This window comes from Paroedura picta, chromosome 7 (genome assembly GCF_049243985.1).
Source record: "Paroedura picta isolate Pp20150507F chromosome 7, Ppicta_v3.0, whole genome shotgun sequence".
NCBI classification, from domain to species: domain Eukaryota; kingdom Metazoa; phylum Chordata; class Lepidosauria; order Squamata; family Gekkonidae; genus Paroedura; species Paroedura picta.
In genome coordinates, this window is record NC_135375.1 from 99,656,261 (window position 1) to 99,679,133 (window position 22,873).

The 22,873-nt window shown below is 47.0% G+C and overlaps 2 protein-coding genes across 2 annotated transcripts in view; one reads left to right on the forward strand and one right to left on the reverse strand.

The window, feature by feature from the left end:
- The window catches only part of DCTN6 (dynactin subunit 6), a 240,542-nt gene that overhangs the window by 166,704 nt on the left and 50,965 nt on the right, over window positions 1–22,873 (reverse strand). The gene's annotated exons all lie outside the window — the stretch shown is intronic.
- Window positions 9,006–18,123, forward strand: CLDN23 (claudin 23). Its single transcript, XM_077345658.1, has 4 exons — window positions 9,006–9,174; window positions 12,262–12,399; window positions 12,894–13,054; window positions 16,775–18,123. The coding sequence occupies exon 4, from the start codon at window positions 16,782–16,784 to the stop codon at window positions 17,544–17,546; it is 765 nt and encodes a 254-aa protein (XP_077201773.1). The 5' UTR covers window positions 9,006–9,174; window positions 12,262–12,399; window positions 12,894–13,054; window positions 16,775–16,781; the 3' UTR covers window positions 17,547–18,123.

Sequence of the window (22,873 nt, forward strand, 5' to 3'; positions counted from 1 at the left end):
GAGGGAATCTGTATGCTTTTGGTTTGGAAGTGAAACAAGATTTAAATCAGTACAAAAGCACTCTCAGATAAGCCGGAGAAAAGCAACCAGAAAGCGAGGTAAATGCTAAAGGGACGAAAATCAATGCAGAATGAAAGAAAACCCAACAGACATGCATGGTGAAAGTGAGGGGAAACACCTGTGCATAATAGGCCTATTTTAGTGGATGGCGTGAATTGATGCAGTTTACTCAGCCATAAATCCCATTTAATTCAATGGGTCAAAGTAAGTAAGTATCAACTACAGGTTGGAAAATACCTGGAGATTTTGAGGGAAGAGCCTGAGGTAGGACTTCATTGGCATATAATGACACAGGATCCACTTCCCAAAGAGGTCATTTTCTCCAGGTGAACAGATCTCTGTCACTTGGAAGATCAATTGTAATCCCAGGAGATCTCCAACCAGCACCTGGAAGTTGGTGACCATACAACTAAGTACGCATAGGCTTATAACCTTAATCAAAAATTAAACTTGTCCATACTTTCTCTGGATTGAACTAAGCAGCCAAGAGTGAGTTTGTAAAAGGGGGAGCAAAAAAAAAGGTCTCCTTCCCATCCAAAACTCAAACATGTAGGAATACCAATTTCCGTAATTTGCTTTGCTTGTGAATTGGGAACATTCTGACATGAGCCCATGAAAATGTCCAGGGTGGTGTTGTCTACACGGACGATCACCAGCTCTCTAGGGCAGGGGTAGTCAAACTGCGGCCCTCCAGGTGTCCATGAACTACAATTCCCATGAGCCCCTGCCAGCATTCGCTGGCAGGGGCTCATGGGAATTGGAGTCCATGGACATCTGAAGGGCCACAGTTTGACTACCCCTGCGTCTAGGGACTCACATTCCCAACCACCTTGTCCTGTTCATTAGAGATGTCAGAAATCGAACCTGGGACTCTGTGAATCCAAAGCAGAAGCCCTGCCACTGAGCCACAACCCCTCCCTGTTACAGCAGATGAAGCTACCCCCCTGGCCCTCTCCCCATGCCAGGAAAAGCACTGCCTGTGGGATATCTTCTGCCGAAATGTTTCCTGAACCCGAGGAGAGAAATTAGGCAAGGCGTTGAGAGCTCCTGACGGGACAGTTTATCACCGATCCTGGTTATCCTGCAAGGCAACCGGCAACCACTCCACTGCTTCAGTTACCTTTTAAGAAACGTTTGCTTCTTTGACCTTGCTCCAAATTGAGCCACGAGACAATTCAAGGGCTCGTGGAGTGGCTTCCCACAGGGAGGCTAAAAAGCTATCAAGCAGTCAGGAGCATTTCTGCACGTAATTTTTTACATCACACAAACAACCGGCCGTTGGGCAGACGTGTTTGTTGATGCGGGGTTTGGAGCCCCTGCCTGCTTTTCTGACCCCCTTTCCCCAACATCTCTGTCTCAAGGATTCACTTTTTACTCAAATGTACCTTCGAGTGGCAACTGTGGTAGTAAATTAGTTTGTTGTGATGCTGTTTACTAATTTACTCTCCCCTTATACCTGTACTCTTATGATTTTTGTCCCATTGTCTTGGGAAGACCAACATGGGTACACACCTGAATCTATTTTTGGGTACTCATAGCATTCTTGAATATTTTCTAATGACATTTAAATGCATTGTTAATTGACCTTGTTGAGTGCTGTGCCATAAAACGTATTTAGATTTTTATAATGATAATTTTTAGATTTCTCAAATTTTGTGGCATTCCTACCCATCCCCATCCTCTACCAGTGGCCAGAGAGAACCTAGCAACTCTAGTTACCTGGCCCCAGTTGGCAATCCCCCCCGCCCGATAAACGTGGAAGTGGGGCCTGGTGTGCCAACATGCTGTCACTCCCAGTTAAGCAGCATTTAAGACTTACAAAGGCTGTATTGTTTTACTATAAAGTAGATGTTTTCAATCAAGGTTTCACAAAACCCTGAGGTGTCTTGGTTGTCCTGGGTTTCCTGAGTGTGTGGGAGTTAATTTTTTATATGTTTTGAAAACGTGTTCACAATTTTTTTTGTGATATGACCATATATGGTCATGTCGACCCCTTTCCCAAAATGGCCGATGATGGGCCTGGAGGGGGTGGGAAGGGGAGGGGCCCCAGGTGGGCGTGTCCACAGCTCTGCTTCCCAACCATGTTCTGCCCGATCGCCCCACTTCTGGGATTTCCTGAGGCCTGAAAAATGTTTCAGGGGTTTCTCAGTAAAAAATGTTGAGAAAGACTGGCCTAGAGGGGCAGCAAACCTGTCTGGGAAAATTCCATAGCCCTCAAATCCCACAGTGCCTGTTAATACAGAACATTTCAATCACGATTATTTAAAATAAATAAGTATTATTGTTATTATTATCTACGCCTCAGCTCCGTTTGAGTTTTGACTTGGAGTGGGAGGGAGCCCATCAAGCCAGGTTGCCTTTTTCTTGGGCTTCTCACATGCTTCAAATTATATCCTGACAACTCTGGCACTTCAGGTCTCATTTGGGTTATTTACGGGGAGGATCAAGCCAATGTGCTCGTCATCCACCCATGGATATTTCACACAGGCATCTCCGAACAAAATGGTCCTGTTGGCAGAAACGCTGTCCCTTACCGAGCCGTTTCACAAAGACGAGGCCTGAATTACACCCCGAGAAAATGTGATCCTGCCAATCTGGATTGACCACTGAGATGTCATTGGAAGTTTGCACTAATTCCTGCCTACACCCCCGTTAAAAACTCTCTCCTTTATTATTCCCTCGTCTAAAAATGCTTCCTCCCCCGTAGAGCTGAAAAACAGGGACTGCCTGCCTTCTTTGTGGAGTTTGCAAGCTTTCTAATCGCTTCCTGTGCTCTGAGCCAGGTTTGTGGTGATGCAGGAGGGCCAGAAAGCTACAATTTTCTCTAAGCCCGTGGTCAGTAGCTTGTTTTCCTGGTGGGCCACTCTGAAATGAATGTGGCTGGGCTGGCGAGCCACATGGTCTCAGCCAATGCCCCCTATATAATTTCCTTTTGCCTCTAGCTTGGCACCCAGCGGCCCAACGACAGCCCTAGGGGGTAGGTTTGTCCCAAAGACTATCATCTTCTCTACTTTGCTCAACAGCTTCCTTATTTCCTCACACCTCTTTCAGGAAGCAGCCCATTCAGAAGTTGGTTTCCCTGCCCTGGTGCTCATCCACAAACTTAATCTGGACCACAGTTTAGGTTTACTTTGGCTTGAGGCAAACCGCTACATTTTCTTCGGCTCTCCAAACTCGTTTTCATTTTCTAGACCTGGCAGACAGCCAGAAACAAATCATTTGATTAATATCGGTGGTAGTCCCTGAACAATTAATTTAATGGATCCTGTCCACGAGCCGCAGGGGTTTTAGCTGCAAGCCTCCAAGAAGAAACATTGAGGAAGCACGGCGTTATGCCAGAACAGCATGTCTGTCAGATCACGCCTAGGCAGCTCAGTTGCTCTCCAGGTTTTTCTTGATGTTAATACCTATTAATTTAACTTCCATTTTCAGCTTCACTTTGCCTGGCTTTCAGGAGGTGCAGAGGAATGTGGCCATTTCCAACAGCTAGCAGCCCAATGACCTTCCGTAATAAAAGCAGTAATAATATGCACCAGCGTGCAAGAGGTAGAGACACACGTGTGAGAAAATACTTGGGGGAAAGGATGAACTAGTTATATGAGAATCTGTGTGTGTTTCTATACCTAACAAGGAATTTGCAACTGCATTCAGGGGTGATGTCTTCTGGTTTATTGGTTTTAGAAAGAGGTAATCAGGGTTTCCAATCTTGTTGAGCTCGTGGGCCATCTTGGATTCTGAAGACCGACAAGATGGCTGCGATCAGTGGACCCCACTAATCACATGATGGCTGCTGTACAACCAATCACAGAATGTCAGGAGGCTCCCCTTTGAAGAAGAAGAAGAGTTGGTTCTTATATGCAGCTTTTCTCTACCCGAAGGAGGCTCAAAGCAGCTTACAGTTGCCTTCCCTTTCCTCTCCCCACAACAGACACCCTGTGAGGGAGGTAAGGCTGAGAGAGCCCTGATATCATTGCTCGGTCAGAACAGTTTTATCAGTGCTGTGGTGAGCCCAAGGTCACCCAGCTGGCTGCATGTGGGGGAGTGCAGAATCGAACCCAGCATGCCAGATTAGAAGTCCGCACTCCTAACCACCACACCAAACGATGGAGTACCTGTTTCTGAATGGATCATCCCTTCAGAAATAATGGTGATTCTCTGTGGGGGTCTTCTGAAGCCCATCCTGTTCCACCGAGATGCAAGAAAACCAGGATTGTCTCTTTGGTTTGGTGAACAAAAGCCCTGGGGGAAAGGTGTAGGCACCAGGAAATACCCTGGCAGCCACGGTGGCGTTCGTGAACACCATGGTGGGGATCACTGAGTTAGACAAATTCAAGGAAGGCAAACATAGGAACAGCTGTTCACTAGAATTTCTGAATAGAACATTAATGTTCAGAAGTAGCATGCAGGGCATGTGGATTCTGGGTTAGAAAAATGACATGGTGCGCAGAAACAGCCTGATTGCTGTTTCAAAAAAAGCAGGATTGTTGTCTGTGCACATTATGCAAATTAAACAAGCATTCATGATATCCCTAATTTTATATCTTTCAATCTGGCTTTGCAGGGCACTGAAGCCTCACACTACTCAGAATTGAAGGTATGAAAACGTAGATTTATATTTGCCCAAATATTCATACAGAAAAGAAGAGGGTATTGCATTTGCCAGGCCGTACAAGTATATGCTTGTTTGATGATCTTGTCCTCTTCCTTGCCTTATATGCAGGATTTTCCCTTCTGTCTTCTTTCTTATTTAGCAGCCCTTTTATCTGTTTTCTTCTTGTTTGATTGTCTGTGGCTGTCCCACTCAGTCTGTTTGTTTGTTTGTTTGATGCTGACCCAGCCCAGGGAACTGAGAGAAGAAACAAAATCACCTTCAAAGGTTCTGCTTTTGAAATGGCACATGAGAGGCTTTTGAAAGTTTTCAAAGAAACAAAATGCTTTATGTAACTTGGAAGAGAAAAAGTCAAGTGGAATCAGGTGTAGGATTTATGAGGTGAACAAATAATAAAACAGAGGGAAATTTGTATTCACATAAATGCCAGATAGTTTCATAGAATCACAGAGTTGGAAGGGGCCAACTAGTCCAACTCCCTGCTCAATTCAGGATCAACCTAAAGCATCCAGGATAAGTATCTGCTGCTTGAAGACTGTCAGTGAGGGGGAGCTCACCACCTCCTTAGGCAGTCGATTCTACTGCTGAATTACTCTGAATCTCCTTCCCCTGATATCTAGTCGATATTGTTCTCCACGGAGTTTAAACCCATTACTATGAGTCCTAACCTGACAGGGGCATGCGGTGTACCTGCAGGGACACCATAGGTCAGAGAAAGGCACTGGCACGACCTAGCCCCTGGTGGTGCCCACAGCATCCCAGGGAACATGAAAGATTCTGTGCACCCTTACTGCGGGCCTTCCGGGGTACTGTGCTGGGTCAGGGCTGGGATGGCGGCAGCGTCGTGCACAATCGAGGCTGCCCTCCTGACACCACCTCAGATTACCTGCCCCGGGCATAATCGGTCTTATTCAAAAATATCTTTAAAACTTTGAGAGAGGCTTTCTTTTCAGTTTCTGTATTTCACCAACATGTAAATTTTAGATGCCAAGAACATACAACCAAGTTCCTTTTTACACAAGCCAGGGATCACTCCTCTCTTTAAGAGCCATTTCCACTTTTTGTCAAGACAAGAACACTTCTTTGTACTAGATGCTCTTTTCCTTAACTGGGAAGGATCACTTATTTTTGCTAGAAGCTATCACCCTTCCTTTTGGATTGAATGAGAAACCTCCCTGATCTACTCATTCCTTCAGCCTCCTTTCCAGTCCACGGTCAGTGCTTAACTGTCTCTTCAACTGTCAGTTTCCAACTGTTATTTCTTAGTTGACTTTCTCCATAGAGTTCCATTTGAACAGCTTGTCACTCAAAGGTTCTCAGGCTATGTTAGTAATTAACCCTTGACAGTTTGTCACAACTTGCAAAAAATACTGCAAAAACTGCCAGGGCTAGTTTCAGAACCTAGGGAGGGGACTTCAGCAGGAGAGTCCACTGTTCTGTCCACCACTTCCTTTCTGGCCCACCCTCATGCCCCAAACCTTCTTACAAACTCTCCCACAACCTGTGCTTACAGCTACCTGGACTGCCAGCAGTCCTTTCCCTGACAGCACATGGCAGTAGATGCAACTGGAAATGCTACCTCCATGATAGCCAGAAATGCTGCCACTGTGCATCATCTCTAAGGCTTCCCTGTGTCACACGTCATTATGTTAATCTAGGACAGTGGTTCTCAACCTTCCTAATGCCACGACCCTTTAATACAGTTCCTCATGTTCTGGTGACCCCCAACCATAAAATTATGCGAGTGTTCAACCGTCACACCAACTATGCAGCTACAAAGCTGTTTAACAGCTGTGCAAGGCAAGCAGGACACACACGAACAAGCTGAGGTTGGCTCAAGGGTGTTTGTGGTGGTCGAATGTGATATGTCTCCCTATGAAGCACACTGGCTGCAAAATGTCATGGAACCCCTAAACAGAAACAATAAGGTTGTCTTCTAAAACAGCCCCAAGCAGGTCTGCTCCGAATCCTACTCAGGTTTATTCAGTGGGAATTACCCCGAAGGAGTATTCTTCGGATTGCACTGCTAATATCCCATAATAGCTTAGTGACAATTTTGCATTCCAGGTGGAGAATGCCTTGCTTCTGGACTCTGCCTGAATGGCTTCTTTTGCATTGTAACCAGCCTGATGAATTTTCCATCCATTGCTGCCCTCTGCTGGACACAGAAGACTTCTTCGTATTAAGAATGCCAGAGGTGGAATTCTGGTACCCAAAGAGAAGCTGGCTTTTGTACTGAACTTCTCTTAAAAGTACAGCACATCTTTCCCTCCAGGCAGTAGGCATTCTTTCAATCAGAAACGTTACAGCAAGATGGTTCACAATGAACAATTAAAACCAGGGACCAGCCTGAGTAAGATCAGGCATTAATTTTCATACTCCTGACCCCCTTCCATGTAGGGTTGCGAGCTCTGGGTTGGGATATGCCTGGAGAGGGAGATGTTGGCGGTGGAGCCAGGAGTGGGCAGGATCTGGCACAGGGAGGGACTTCAGTGGAGGATAATCCTATGGAGTCCCCCCTCCAACGCAGCCATTTTCTCCAGGGGAACTGATTACTGTAGTCTGGAGACAAGTTATAATTCCAGGGGATCCCCGGGTCCCATTTGAGGACTGGCATCCCTATAGAAAGCAGAAACTACAGACACTGGAAAACGCAAGGCAGACAATTTGACTTGACTGGAGAAACTAAGACATCTTCTGGATCCCGTCCACTTAGGCCCAGAATTCACCTGGTCTGGCTGCGAACAGTTTACGTGCTCATATATTCGCCCCATCTTTACAGAAGGCCTGCGTACACTGAGGATATTAAGATTAGCCTATGGAAGAAGCACTCCATAATGGAACCAAAGAAGAAAGATGCAAGGAGAAAAAAGAGCCCAGCAGAAGGAAACAAATTTGGTCAAGAAAAGGTTAACAAACTCAGCTCTAGAAGACTTGCTGCTGTCCCTCTCCCATTCTTTGCCAGGCAGTGGATGTTGGCTGAGTTGGAATGTGTAGAGAGCGCAGAGCACATGTTGCTTAAAGAATAATAATATTATCTTATTTATGAAGAGAAACAACTGCGTATAGAAAGAGAGAGAGAAACCTAACTGTCTAGCTAGCTGTTGTCTGTAGCCATTCTTTGGTTCAACTGTTCCTTGGACAAGCAGGGAGGAAGTGATCTCAAAAAGCAGGAAGTCTGTTGAGCCAGTGAGGATACTGGAGGAGATAATGTGAAGATTGGCTCCAGGAATGGCAGGGACAAATCACCTTCCCTTCCGCTCCCCACAACAAACACCCTGTGGGGTAGGTGAGGCTGAGAGAGCTCTGAGAGAACTGACTGGCCCAAGGTCACCTAGCTAGTTGCATGTTGAGCAGTGGGGAATTAACAACAGTTCTCCAGATTAGAGGCCACCGCTGTAATCAGGCTTTCATGGTCAGAGATCAGTAGTTGGCTAATGACTACCCAATGAGTTTGTAGCCTATGCAAGTTTTGAACTTAGGGTTGCCAGACCCACCAGGTAGCTGGGGGGGAGGGGAGATGGTGGGTGAGCTTACCGGAGCAGGGAGTTTCTTTGCATGTTTCAGTGACATACACATGACTTCCAATGTGACTCGGAAGTAATATAGACATATTAGAGTGACGCTCTGGCTTTAGGGCAAAAACTCTATGGCAGAATTAGCTTCCACCATAGAGATTTTGCCCAAAACCAGAGCATCACCCTGACATCCTTAATGTGCCCACATCACTCCTGGGTCACGCTGAGGTCACACAGACATGTTGCTGAAATGTTAGATGATCCTCCCTCATTTGGGGGGGTATTCCCCCCCCCCACTAGCTAGTTGATCAGCGGCAGAGATGACGTCTTTAAGCAGGGGACTCTGCCCCCACCAGGGGCTCTGGCATCCCTATGTGAACCAGAGACCAACTTTTCGTTCCAGAGGATAACCTTGCTAGTCAATTGCAGCAAAAATAAGCAAGTGTCTTGACGACTCCTGATTAAATTCTTATGGATTTTTACAACCCAAAACTTACTGCACGGTTTATTGGACATCCCAGCCTGTTGACTGTATTGATTAACTCTGCATGATCCACCCTGAGTCCCAGTAAGAGAAGTGGACTATACATAAGGTAAGCAAAATGGGTTAGAGCTTGAGAGGTGGACTAAAACCCTGTCAGTTTTTAAGAGGCCACCAAACTCCTGCCCACTTTCCCCGGGTGTCGTATTTTCCATGGGAGAGCAGCCACCCATGGCCAGAGCTTTGGCGCAACCTGAAACCGTTCTGCAACGGCAGGCACAATCTAACCTCATTTAGCGTACGCGGCACCTCTTCCGTTTCACCTTAGAAACATCATGTGCTCAGCCGTGTCGGATCCTCTTTCCCTCCTTTTGTGGGTTCTGCTTAACGGTGTCCTCCCAAACTCCCGACGTTTGCTTGCTCCTGGATTCGGTCACCACGGAGGTATTCCCACTTCTGGATTCAAGCACACCGTGGCCCACGCTGAAGAACCTCGTGAAAGAAAGGTAAGCAGGCCTCTCTCTTCCTTCCTCCCCCCTCGCGTTTGGCCCAGGCTGTCATTTTTTCCGCCGTCTCCAGTCAACCAGCTTGGGTTCCGTGAGATTCAATCCTAGATCCTGGCCTGGTTCCCAGAGAATAAAACATTCTTTGGCCATTGAAGAAACCCAGTTTACCTGAAAACAAGTCTTCTCCTGTTAACAGGAAGGGTTTTCCAGAGGCTTGTCTGAGCAGAAGCAGGCTTCGCTAAAGGGCAACCGGAGCAGCTGTCCCGGGCCCCATAAGAGGAAGGGGTTTGATCACCCATGGCCCCGCAACCTCAAGGAGAGTTGGTGAAGAAGAACAGGTCCTTGCCACCGTTAGTTGCCAGGCTCTAGGTGGGGCCTGGAGATCTCCTGGAATTACAACTGAGATCCAAACCAGCAGAAATCAGTTCCTGTGGAGAAAATGGCTGCTTCGGAGGCTGGGCTCTCTCTGCCATTATGCCCTGCTGAGGACCCTCCCTGACCCAAACCCCGCCTTTCCCGGCTTCCCCTCCTAATTGCCAGATATTTCAGAATCAGGAGTTGGTAACCCTAGAAGACGATGAGCTGTATTTTTAATACTGTGTTTTTTAATACTCAAAGAGTCAAAATGGCTTAGAACCACCTTCCCTTCCTCACACCAGACACCTGTGAGGTAGGTGGGGCTGAGAAAGCTCTGAGAGAATGGTCACCCAACAGGTCTCATGTGTCTCTCAAAGTGGCTTACAATTGCCTCCCTTTCCTCAACAGACACCTTGTGAGGTAGGTGGGACTAAGAGAGCTCTGAGAGAACTGTGATTGTCCCCAGATCACCCAGCAGGCGTCATGTGTCTCCAAGTGGCTTACAACTGCCTCCCCTTCCTCTCCCCACAACAGACACCTTGTGAGGTAAATGGGACTGAGAGAGCTCTGAGAGAACTGTGATCGGCCCCAGATCACCCAGCAGGCCTCCTGTGTCTCCAAGTGGCTTAGAACCACCTTCCCTTCCTCTCCCCACAACAGACACCTTGTGAGGTAAATGGGACTGAGAGAGCTCTGAGAGAACTGTGATCGGCCCCAGATCACCCAGCAGGCCTCCTGTGTCTCCAAGTGGCTTACACCTGCCTCCCCTTCCTCTCCCCACAATAGACACCTAGCCCAGACCACCCAATTGGTGGCAGCCAGAGCTCCCAGACACTTTGTACACTCCTTGGCCCTGACGAAGGGGCAGCAATGATTCCAGCATCCCATTCTGGAGTTTGCCAGAGCTCACAAATCGCAGTGCTTGGGATGAGCTTCTCAATCCACACCTTGAATTTGCTGAAGAGAAGCTGCTCTCATCAAAGTAATGCATCCTTGAGGCACTATACCCCCCACAGAGTCCCAGAAGCAGGAGAATTCTGAATAAATCCTGGTTGAACCATGCCCCTCCACCCCCCGTGTAGCATGAGAGCCAGCTTGGTTTAGTAGTTAAGAGCAGTGGCCTCTAACCTGCAGAACCAAGACTGTTTCCCTGCTCCTCCTCTACGTGCAGCCAGATGGGTGACCTTGGGCCAGTCACAATTCTCTCAGCCCCACCTACCCCACAGGGTGTCTGTTGTGGGGAGAGGAAGGGAAGGCGATCGTAATCCCCTCTGAGACACACGAGGCCTGCTGGGTGACCTTGGGCCAGTCAGTTCTTTTAGAGCTCTTTCAGCCCCACCTATCACACTGGGTGTCTGTTGTGGGCAGGGGAAGGGAAGACGATAGTAAGCCACTATGAGACTCCTTCGGGAAGTAAAAAGCAGGGTATAAATTATCAGCCCTTCTTCTTCTTCTTCTTCGACCACTGCAAAATGCAAGAGGGTGGTTCCACTCTCTGATTTAAGCAGCCGCAGAAGAATTCTAAATTTCACAAGAGTTATTTTTCTTGGCAAAGAGATGCAGTGATAAGAACCGGAACCAGTTGAAATTCTGTCTGTCGCATAAGCTTTAAAGGATGGGGATTAGTTCAGACCAAAGAGACCTGGCCCACACCCATGAAGCTGCCACATGCTGAATCAGACCCTTGGTCCATCAAGTACTGCCTACCCAGACTGGCAGCAGCAATCCAGAGTCTCAGGCAGAGGTCTTTCCCCTTACCTCATCCTTTGAACTGGAGATGCTGGGGGCTGAACCTGGGACCTTCTGTACGGAAAGCAGAGGCTCTTCCACTGAGCAATGACAGGATGGTTCAAAGCCCCCTTTCAAGCCAAGCTGGGTAACATTGGGCCAGCTGCTCTCTCTCAGCCCAGCTGCCCTTACGGTGTCATTGTGAGGATAAACAGGGAAGAGAAGAGCTGAAGAAGAGCTGGGGTTTTGTACCCCACTTTTTATTATCCAAAGGAGTCTCAAAGAAGCTTACGATCGCCTTCTCTTCTTCTCCCCACAACAGACGCCCTGTGAGGTAGGTGGAGCTGAGAGAGCTCTGAGAGAGCTGTGATTGCCCATTGGCCTTTATACACTGCTTTTCACTACCTGAAGAAGCCTCAAACCCTAGAAGAAGAGCTAGTTTTTAATACACCTTTTACTATCCAAAGGAGTCTCAAAAGGGCCTTCCCTTCCTCTCCCCACGACAGACACTCTGTGAGGTAGGTGGGGCTGAAAGAGCCCTGATATTACCCCTCTGTGAGAACAGCAGTATCAAGGCTGTGACTAGCAGAAGGTCACCCAGCTGGCTGCATGTGGAGGAGTGGGGAATGAAACCCGGCTTGCAAGATCAGAAGCCGCCACTCCTAACTGCTACACCAAGCTGGCTGGAAGGAGAAGGGAGAATAAACCCAGTTCTCCAGATTAGAGGCCGCATTCTTAACCACTCCTCACCAAACTGGCTAGAAGAGAGAATGGGCAAACCAGGCAGAGAGGAAAGACAGAGGAGTACCAGGAGTTTTGTAAAAAAAATTAGAATCGGATCTTGATCTCTCCACTGTCCAAAGAAAAGGACCCTGTCTGAAGGCTTACCATAGAAAGCACGTTTATGAAGAGGCAGCATATAAACAATAACCAACACGAGATTGAAGCGTGTTGCCAACTGACCAGAAACACAGAGATACATATTTCTCTTTTTTTTAAAAGGAAATTTCAATTCCACCTCTATTGGTTTCCGCTCAAAGCTTGTCCCCTGTGACCATCTGCTGACGTCTACGTGGCCAGATGCAGTTAAACGCACAGCTGCTAGGGCCAGCTGAGCAGTTGGCAACTCCCATGGAGCTGGTAAGGAAAGGGGAAAAGGGTGGAATGAGACGCTTCCCGGAGAACGCACAAGGTCCAGGTTATAACTGGTTTGTCTTTATTCCAAAGTCTGTTTGGTGTTCTGGGTCATGAAAACCGTTCTTACGGGCAATGAAACGAAATCTGCAAAGGATCCAAACGTCCTCTTTGCTGCTTTGCTTGCCGGCCCTACAATCTACATACCTGCCTTTCGAACGCATGAAGTGAGGAGCGCAGAGCCGAGTGTTAACGGCGCGTTGCGGTCCAAATAAAGATCTTTCAAGCCAGACAAATCACCACCTTCGCTCTTTGGGCAGGTGTGATTATGAAGCAGTTCAAAGCTGCCAGACCCCACCCTTGGCAGGACTTCCTGAAGCCTCCGGTTTGCTATCACCTGTAAAAGGCAACGTTTCCTGATTCCACCGTTCAACCTGAGCTTTTGTTCCCCTCCCTCCTTCTTCTTTCCTATGCAAAAAAAAAAAAAAAATACCACTCAGAACGAGTTTGGCAGCAGCGCCGGCTGAGTTTCTCTGTACACACCGAGGTTTCGGTCAAACTAGCCAGCTCCTTTTCGCCGGACGCACAGAGGGGACAAAGCGACAGGTGCTGCTGGCATTTCTGCAACAAGACCCTGCCGGATCCACGCTGGCTCGCTTTGGTAAGCTGTAATGCTGCTGGTGTCGGCTTGAAGGCTTTAGTGGGGTACTCAGGCCAGCTGAGCAGGGGGAAAGCAAGGGCTGCACAAGTGGGGGACTCTTTCATGCTGCGCACCTTTTGTGACTCCAATGGAGAGGCACCGCTGTTTCCTTGGGAGGAGGCAGCAAGAGTCTGGATTCACATACCCCCTTGGCTGGGATTATCCTGGTGGGGGTAAACATGGTGGTAGGAGGGGAGGCAGAGCGAGCTTTCGGAAGGGAGGGCAAACTATTTGGGAGCTCTTCTAGAGTCTGATCTGGAGGGGAAGTGACCTAGGCAGGAGGAGCAGTTGCAGAGCTTGGAGGGATGTATCAAATTAAGTGGGGATTTCTGTTGCCCGGTTACGGACCGCGGACCGTGTTAAGTTTGCTCCTTGATATCCTGGGAGTGTTTGGAAGCTGTGTCACGTTGGCGGTTTAAATATGCAAAGGAGCGCGGAACCGGCTGCTTAAAGAACAAATAGCTTCATTGAGAATAGAAACAACTTTGTAAAGAGAGACAGAGGAGAGAGAGAATCCTAGCAATCTAACTAACAAACTAACTGTTTTTTGGGAGAGTCAGCATGGTGTAGTGGTTAAGAGCAGCAGCCTCTAATTTGGAGAACCAGGTTTGATTCCACACTCTTCCTCCACGTGCAGCCAGCTGGGTGACCTTGGGCCAGTTACAATTCTCTCAGAACTCTCTCAGGGCCACCTACCTCACAGGTTGCCTGCCCCTCCAAGACCCTGCTCGCAAATCACCTTTGAGACCCAGAAAATGCACAGGTTGTTGTCTTAATCTACTGCTTTAATATGTGCTGGCATGAGTGGGTCACAGTTAGCTCTCCAGTGTGCATGATTGAGCAGAATATAGTGTCCTGTGGGGGGGGGGGTGTTGGAGATGTGTATTTAGCAAAGTTAGTATCAGGAACTTCTTGTTGCTTTTTTTTCAAATTAATTATTTTAATGTCCTGATTGGCTCAACAAGGGAACATCTTGTTTGCTTAAGTATACTTCCTCTCTGCTTGCCTCCAGAACAGCAGTTCCACAGAAGAATGTCTGCAGTCAACAGCCAGCTAGATAGTCAGGCCTCTTCTCTCCTCTTTCTATACATAATTGATCCTCTTCATAAATAAAATTGTTTTTTTTCTTTAAGCAGTTGGCTGCTGCACGCTCTGCATATTTAACTCTTCCGACAATAAGTTCTTGTTCTATCTACACTTACTTCCACTTTTTTTCTGGGTTCAATTCAAGGCTCTGGTATTTCTCCTAAAGCCATCTGCGGCTTGTGGTCACCATATCCAAAAGACTGCCTGCTCTCACATAAACCTTCTCGGCCACTATGGTCATCTTCAGAGGCCCCGTTTCAGGTACCCCCACCAGCTGAGGCTGGCAAGCCAAGAAAGGGGCTTCTTTATCTCAGTATTGAAACTCTGGAGTTCCCTTCCAAGGGCCATTCAGATGTCTCCATCTTTGTCTTCTGTCAGCAGCGGAAGATTTTTATTTTGTTTTGTCCCCACTAACTATCATAGGTTCAGGTGGGATGCCATGTTGGTCTAAAGCAGTGGAATGATGTTCATGTCACAGGGAACCTTTAAGACCAACAAAGTTTTATTTAAGACGTGAGCTTTCGCATTCCTGCACTCTTCCACAGATACTAATCCAAACCTATAGATAGACGGATGTTTCCCCCTGGAATTAAACCCAAACAAATAGTGACCATATAAACTAAGCCTGTTATTCCAATTTGGTCCTTGCATCAGTTAACCCCCGTTATTATTATATATGCTGATTTGCTGCTCACTCTCTACTTGTATGCATGGACTGGTAACTTCCATTCAATGTATCTTTTGAAATGCATGCGCACATGAAAGTTTATACCTTGAATAAAACTTTGTTGGTCTTAGAAGTTGAACTCTTAACTTTTATCGGCCCTTCTCCCGGTTTCCATCTTTTACATGTATGTTTTATATGTAAAATTCTGTTTTAATGTGCAAAATATCTCACTGTTTTACAGTTTGAAATGTTTTAATGTTTACCATCTTGGGGATCCTGAGGTGGGTGGAAAGGCAGCACGGAAATGTTTTCAATAAATAAATAAAAATTCCTAAGTGCATGCGTCAAAAGAAAAACCACTGAATTTCCATGCTAAAGTTTCTAAAGCAGTTTTACTTCTGTGGCTTTCGCCCTTGTCAAAAAGCCAACCCCTATATGAAGTATGTCTCTCCAAGGACAATATTTGTTCTCCCCACCCCTTTGTTTGTATCTCAGCATCTCCAGTGGTAGCTGTTGTTGGTTTTTCTGTTTTGGTCCTTGGGCAAAAACAAAGTTTGCTTCCCCTGTTGACAGGAGGCCTTGTTTGAGGACATGGGTTTTGTGGGGGGCAACAGCCAAGCTTAGTGGATGCATTCAACATCCCAGAAGACCAAGCTTGACATTACAGCATCCATGGGTCTGACCTGTGTTGGAGGCTGCCATTTTGGAGCTGAACTCAAACTGTTTGGACACTTGAAAAAGCACTTGGGGGATGGGAAGAAGAGTCAAACCATGCTGCGGGCCTAGGGATGCCAGCCTCCAGGTGGGGCCTCAGGATCCCCTGGAATTACAGCTCATTTCCTAGCAACAAAGACCAGCTCCTCTGGAGAAAATGGCCAATCAGAAGTTGAATATAGCAGGGGTAGTCAACCTGTGGTCCTCCAGATGTTCATGGACTACAATTCCCAGGAGCCCCTGCCAGCAAATGCTGGCAGGGGCTCCTGGGAATTGTAGTCCATGAACATCTGGAGGACCACAGGTTGACTACCCCTGCTCTATAGCATTATACCCCACTGAAGTCCTTCCCCTCAACAAGCCCTGCCCTCTGCAGGCTCCACTCCCTAAATCTCCAGGTTTTCCTCAACATGGAGCTGAGAAACTTATGCGGGCCCGATGACGGGGCCTTTGTGGCATTCTTAAATGGCCCAAGTTCAGGACTAAAATGGCACATCCACCACAGATTGGACCCATGAGCACGGTAACACTAACCCTTAGAGAGTCCAAGGAAATGCTTTTATCTCTGTCAATATAGTCTTGTGAAAGGGGTCTATCATGAGGGAAAGAAGTCTCAAAACTGTTGAGAGCCAGCGTGGTGTAGGGGTTAAGAGCGGTGCCCTTTGACCTGGAGAACTGGGTTTGATTCCCTGCTCTTCCAACATGCAGTCAGTTGGCTTAACAGCGTTCACCATCCCCAAAACAGAATTTATTTATTTGTACTTATTTATATGCATTTATATTAAGAACTGATCACTCTTAGATTCACCAATCAGTTGATTAGCCAGCACAACTGATGATTTAAAACCTTTATAGCTTTAAGGTTTAATAATCTATTATCTACACAAGTTTAAAAAGTTAAATTAGTGATAAATTGTATTTTATTGCATGTTTTATGATTATATTGGAAGCTGCCATGGGTCAGCACAGTCGGCGGGGTATAAATCATCAAATAATAAAAATGGGTGACCTTGGGCTAGTCACTGTTCTATTAGAGCTTTCTCACAGTACACATCTCCAGAGCTCTCTCAGTTCCACCAGCCTCACTGGGGGTCTGTTGTGGGAAGAAGAAGGGAAGGCTATAAGCTGCTGTGAGGCTCTTTCGGGTAGTGAAATGTGGGGCATAAAACCCAATTCTTCTAAAACTAATGGCTCTTCTCTGCCTCCATGCTCAGGCGCAATATGCGGACCCCGGTACCCATGATAGTGGGCATCGTCCTAGGTCCCTGCGGCCTCATCCTGACCTTGACCAGCACACTGGCGCCCAACTGGAGGGACGTGAGCAAGATTCCTGGCATGGCAACTGACATCATCCAGCACCAGGGCCTCTGGGACATCTGCGAGGAATCGGAAAGCACCCACGATACCAAATGCAACATCCAAGACAGCCTCGAATACTTTTCCCAGCAACCCGTCCAAGTGTCCAAGGGGCTCATGCCTTCGTCGCTGGCAGTCCTCGTCCTCGGGCTGGTTGTGGCTTCACTGGGCGTGCGCTGCTGGACAGAGACGCCCCACTCCCTGCCAGCCGGGCTGGGCGGCCTGTTGCTTTTCATTTCTGGGATGCTGAGCCTCGTCGCTGTGTCCTGGTACACCAACGAACTCGACAACCTCCCCGTTGTTGTCAACAGCACCCTGCAGGTCGGCTACTGCCTGGTCCTCGGGTACCTTGGCAGCTGCCTGGAAATCATTGGGGGCATCTCCCTGACTCTCAGCTTTTATCAGTACTACAAGGAACGCAAGCTGAAGAAAGCGGCTATGAATTACAACTACCCGCCGGCCAGCAAGCAGGTCCCGGCTGTTGCGTCCTCTATTGACAACGCCGATCTCGAAATGTATTACAGGACTCCGACGCCCAGGTCGTACACCAACGCTCTTGATGTTCTGGGGGACGAACAGGCGAGTACGTACACCTACAGGAGCAGGCTGCCCTGTGACTCAGATTTATAGCCCGGCTCAAGAAGACCTTAGCAACAGGGGACAAGGTGCAAGCAGGAAGTCGGGGAAAGCTTATTACCGAACTGTGTTAGGAGCACAAGCGGTGTCCAACTCAGGGTCCGTCCAGCAGCAAGTTTTGCCCCGGCCTCTTCCTACCTCTCTGCAATAGGGTGCAGCTATTATGCTTCTTTCGTCACCAGAGAATCTCAGAACTATTTCTATTTTGCACAGTGGCATCCATCAATGTTTTGTTCAGCATTGCTTGGACGTTATATTACACTGGCAGAAAAAAGGCTACAGGAAATTTCTGCTAATGGAAAAGATGCGTGTGTGGTTTTTACCAGCACCCGCATGCTATCCTGGGGGTGTGCGTGTGTGCCCCTGCCTTGCAAGAGATTAGTTTACATTGTGGTGGGAGGGGAGAGGTAGGGAAGTGCCGTTCCACTGAGGGAAACCCACCGGGATCCAAGCCTGTCATAATTAGGGGGAACAATCGTCTTTGTCGAAATGTAGCCATCCATTTTTGTCAGCATGAGAACACAATACTTTTAACTTATGAAACAATGTGAATAAAATTAAGAGTGCCAAAGTCCTTGCCAGTCATTTCGATTCATTAGTATGTTTATTCATTGATCACTCCATTTCAATCAATAAAGTAGAGGAGTACCACCAGGGTTCCCCATCACCACCACCTCTATAAGCCTTTTTCAACTTTTGGACTATGGAGGAGCCCCTGAAATAAATTTTCAGGCTCCTAGGACCCCCGGAAGTGATGTCAGCTAGCCACACCTCCCTGCCACACCCCCATAAGTGACATCACAGGAAGTGACATCACCACTCAGCTTCCTTCGCCTCCCCATTCGCTCCCTCCAGCAGCTTGGCCTCGTGTTGGCTTGAAAGAATGGCAGGAGATGACAAGATAATCCAGACCAGCCATACCATGACGTGACTCCCTCTCTTTGATTTTTACACCCATAGCCCATAACCATCATGTTTTCTGGGTAGAGGCAGCCAGTTCCCTAGTTTGTGCCCAAGTTCATTAAGGCAAGAGGGAAAAGGTCGCAGACCCCTAGAGGTCTACGCACCCCTGGTTGGGAATCTCTGGCCTAGAAACTTATTATTTAAAAAAAATTAAAGCTGAAAAGACAGGGAAAGGGATCTAGAACGTTCGTGAGGAAGTCAGGCTTCTGCTGTGACTCCAGCACTGTTATGGGTTTACTAGACTAATAATGCCTTTAAAAGCCCAATGACTTCAATGAACTTAGATGGGTGTAACTCTGCTTAGGATTTCACTGTAAGAACACATCACAGCAGGGTGTGACTGTGTGCTCAGGACATACGAAACAGTGTCTTGTTTATCTATTCAAACAGTAGGCCAGTTTCAGTTGCCCCACCTGTAATGCATGCCTGACAATCCAGTGACCATCAAACAAAGAGCACCTTTCCCCCCTCAATCCTGCATGGTTCACAACAACAAGGGCACGTAGAACAGGTATTCGGTTGGAAGCTATTCGGTTCAGTCACACAGACAGTGGGCAAGTGTGTGAGCCTGTAGCAGCTGGATGAAATTGGAGTCCAGTAGCGCCTTAAAGAACAACAAAATAGTGCCGGTTGTAATCCTTCGTGAGTCTAAGTTCACTTCATCAAATACCTGTTGAAGCAAGCTATGACTTAGGAAAGTTTATCCCCCAAGATGGTGGTGTTGGTCTCTAAAGTTTTACTGGACTCAGTATTTTTCACCTGTTCCGAGGTGTTCGGGTGGGCATCTGTGTTGGTCTGAAGCAGCTGAACAAAGTTAGAGCCCAGGAGCACCTTTAAGGCCAACAAAGTTTTATTCAAGGTGTAAGTTTCTGCGTGCACGCAGACGAAGTGTATCTGACAAAGAGGAGATGGCCAAATGCTCTGCTTCAAAGAAGATGGTGCCCTGAGATCACAGAATCATAGAATCAGAGTTGGAAGGGACCTCATGGGTCATCTAGTCCAACCCCTGCACTATGCAGGACACTCACGACCCTACCACTTATCCACTGTAACCTGCCACCCCCTTGAACCTTCACAGAATCGGCCTCTCTGTCAGATGGCTATCCAGCCTCTGTTTAAAAATTTCCAAAGATGGAGAACCCACCACCTCCCGAGGAAGCCTGTTCCTCTGAGAAACCGCTCTGTCAGGAACTTCTCCTGGATGTTGAGATGCTTGAGAAGGGGGCCTAAGGGCAAGGCCTCAGCTAACTGCTGTCGGCAATAGATTATATATTTACTCATGACTCCCCTATGTAGACACCTTTACTGAATCTGAAATATTTCCGATACTATTTAGTCTCAAGCAAAAGAGAAATTGCAGTTTTTTCCTATTGATCTCTGAAATCTGTTAATCGTTTTCATTATGCTGTATGGCAATTTACTCTGACACTTTACCTGTAAGTATGAACTGATTACTTCCATTTTGTGACATTGTATCAGAGGAAGTGCACCTGCACACGAAAGCTCATACCTTGAATAAAACTTTGAGGGTCTTAAAGGTGCCACTGAACGAAAAAATCTGTCCTCCACATAGTGGCACTCTAGGAATTACTCCTCGTCTCTATAGGGAAGACCACAGGTATTAGGACAGGCAGCCTAGACTGTCACCCACAAGTGACATAATATCTTCTCCAAACATGGCTGGCCCCAAGCACTATCATTTGCCTAAATGGTGTTAGTTCTCCTATCCCAGCTAATGGTCATTAGGCCTTTTTAAGGTCTGTTTTCAAAAAGGCCGCTGGCATTATTTACTTCAGGTATTCATCACTGAAATCAAACACTACGTAAATCACTGGATTGCTTTACACTCTGATATGCATAGTAGGGTTTGTTCTTAGCTTCTGTTTAATAATCCAGTTTCCATCTACTTTCTCCTCTGCACAGAAATGCCATTGTTACTGAGAATATGTGTACAAAATAGCATTAAAAGACATTATATGAAGGCTATTTTATGAAAACGTTCATCCTGTTAATAGAAATTGGCCTTTTCCACACTCCCATTTTTATTTTTTATTTTTTCAACTTTATATACTGTTCTCACCGAAGGCTCAAGGCTCAGGTTTTGGGGCCAATCCCCCCGAGATTTCTTCAAAGATGCAGGTGGTGGTGTTTTCAAGCTGCTAAAACATATTCCGAAAATCAAAAGTTCAAAGATCATAGATTAAATGGCCATTCTGATCCCATGCCTTCTAATTTCTAGTTCCATAAAGCAGGTTTTATGCTCTTGCACCCTGGGACAATATGGAATTTTTGGTAATGCAGAAAATTGTTTAGGGTGCTCTTCTGCCAGACTTCTGGTGAGCCACAGTGACATGAATAGAACGAGCCATCCCCTAAATAATTAAAAGAGCCACTTGTGGCACAGGGTAAGGCAGACGACATGCTGTCTGAAGCTGTCTGTCCATGAGGCTGGGAGTTCAATCCCAGCAGCCAACTCTAGGTTGACTCAGCCTTCCATCCTTCCGAGGTCGATAAAATGAATACTCAGCTTGCTGGGGGGTAAAATGGTAATGACTGGGGAAGGCACTGGCAAACCACCCCGTATTGAGTCTGCCATGATAACGCTAGAGGGTGTCACCCCAAGGGCCAGACATGACTCTGTGCTTGCACAGGGGATACCTATACCTTTAAATAATTCAAACAGCCACACCCTGAGTGGGAGAAGGGGATGCAGAAGGCAAGTCTTATGGGGGTTGGGGCTCTTGTGTGTAACAAGCAATTTTTAACGGTTTATTGTTTAATATTATGTTGCAAACTGCCCTGCGCCAACAATGCTGAGATGGGTGGTATAGAAATCCAACTATAAATAAAATTTAAAAATAGGGAAATAGCATACAGAAAAGGAGTATTCGGTAGTGTTAAACAGATGTAAAAGCTTAGAAAATTAACAAAAATGCAAACCACACCACAGCTCCTATTGGCTGTTCCTATTGGCTGAAGAACCCTGGCACGATTGGTTGGTTCTGAGCCTCTCAGGATTGGCTGTTTTTATTGTTGAACCACCTGATTGGTGAGTTGCTGTGATGGCCAATAGGACCATATTAAATTTAGGACTAAGGAAATGTGGAGAGGGGCATTATTATTGGATACCCAGCTTATAAATAATCATTTTAGACTGGACAGAGATCATATACAGCTCAATGAAAAGAATTAATTTGTTCCCTTCTTAAATTGCTTTGTGATCTTCACTGGCCACTTAGAATGAAATGATTTAAAAAGCTAAGATTGTGATTGAAATAATGCTCCATTGTATTCAGTCTCTCCACTTGATATATCTCGCAACGCCAGGTCTATGAAAAATGAGAATATGCTGCTTCATTATTTGATCTTGGCAAAGAAAGTGGGACCCATTGCCAAGTTTAATCCTATAATATGTGCATGCCGGGTACAATTGGCAGAGGTTTTGCTGGCTGCCTGCTTTGGCTACCAGACACCCTGGCAAAGAAAGCCTCCATTGCAAACTGAGATTTTCCTGGCCATTCATTTCTCAGCATCCCCTTTGTAAGGCGGCACTGAAGCCCCTCCCACTAGCAAAGTGGAGCCCAAGAATAAAATAATTGTTCATGTTCTGAAGTCAAGTTTATGCAGTATGACCATGACCATGAAGCAAGCTGCTGGAAGACCCCTGAAAAGTCAGGTGAATTGATTAAAAACCTTTGGGCAGGCTGGCCTAGAGCGAGAACATGGAACTTAAAACAGATCCACTTGAAACGGCACAGAGGAAATTAAATTCTCATCCCGTGAGCCACATCCTCTGTTAGCACAAGTATCTAGTAGATCTACAGACACTGCTTGCTGCTTCCAAAAAAACAAAGCAAGGACTGAAACCCCAAGACTGAGGTGGAATACATATTTCTCACCCCAAGCATTCAAGCTCCAAATTTAATTCAACAGGGGAAAAGACCAGACCTTTGATACTAAGGGCTGGGAAAATCTCCAGGAACCTACAGATCTCGGAGCATCCCAATAAGCAGCTCCCTATCTCTAGAGAGTTTGATGGTGCCATTGAAGTGCTATCGTCATATGGTGGTCCTGTAGAGCAGTGGTCCCCAACCCCAGGTCCGGGGACCGGTACCGGTCCATGGATCAGTCGGTACCAGGCCGCAGCTCCTCCTCGTCCTCCTTCCCAGCTGCTGCCTCAGGGGCTGCCCTGCCACTTTGCCGCTAGCTCACCTTTGGTGTTCTCCAGCGGCCACCATGGCTGGGGCTCCCCCTCGGCGTGGCACTGTGCAGCAGATGCTGGCAGCACCCTCCAGCAGGCAGCAGGAAGTCAGGGGCACCGGTGGGAAAGCAAGTGGAGCAGGGGCTCAGGCACCTGT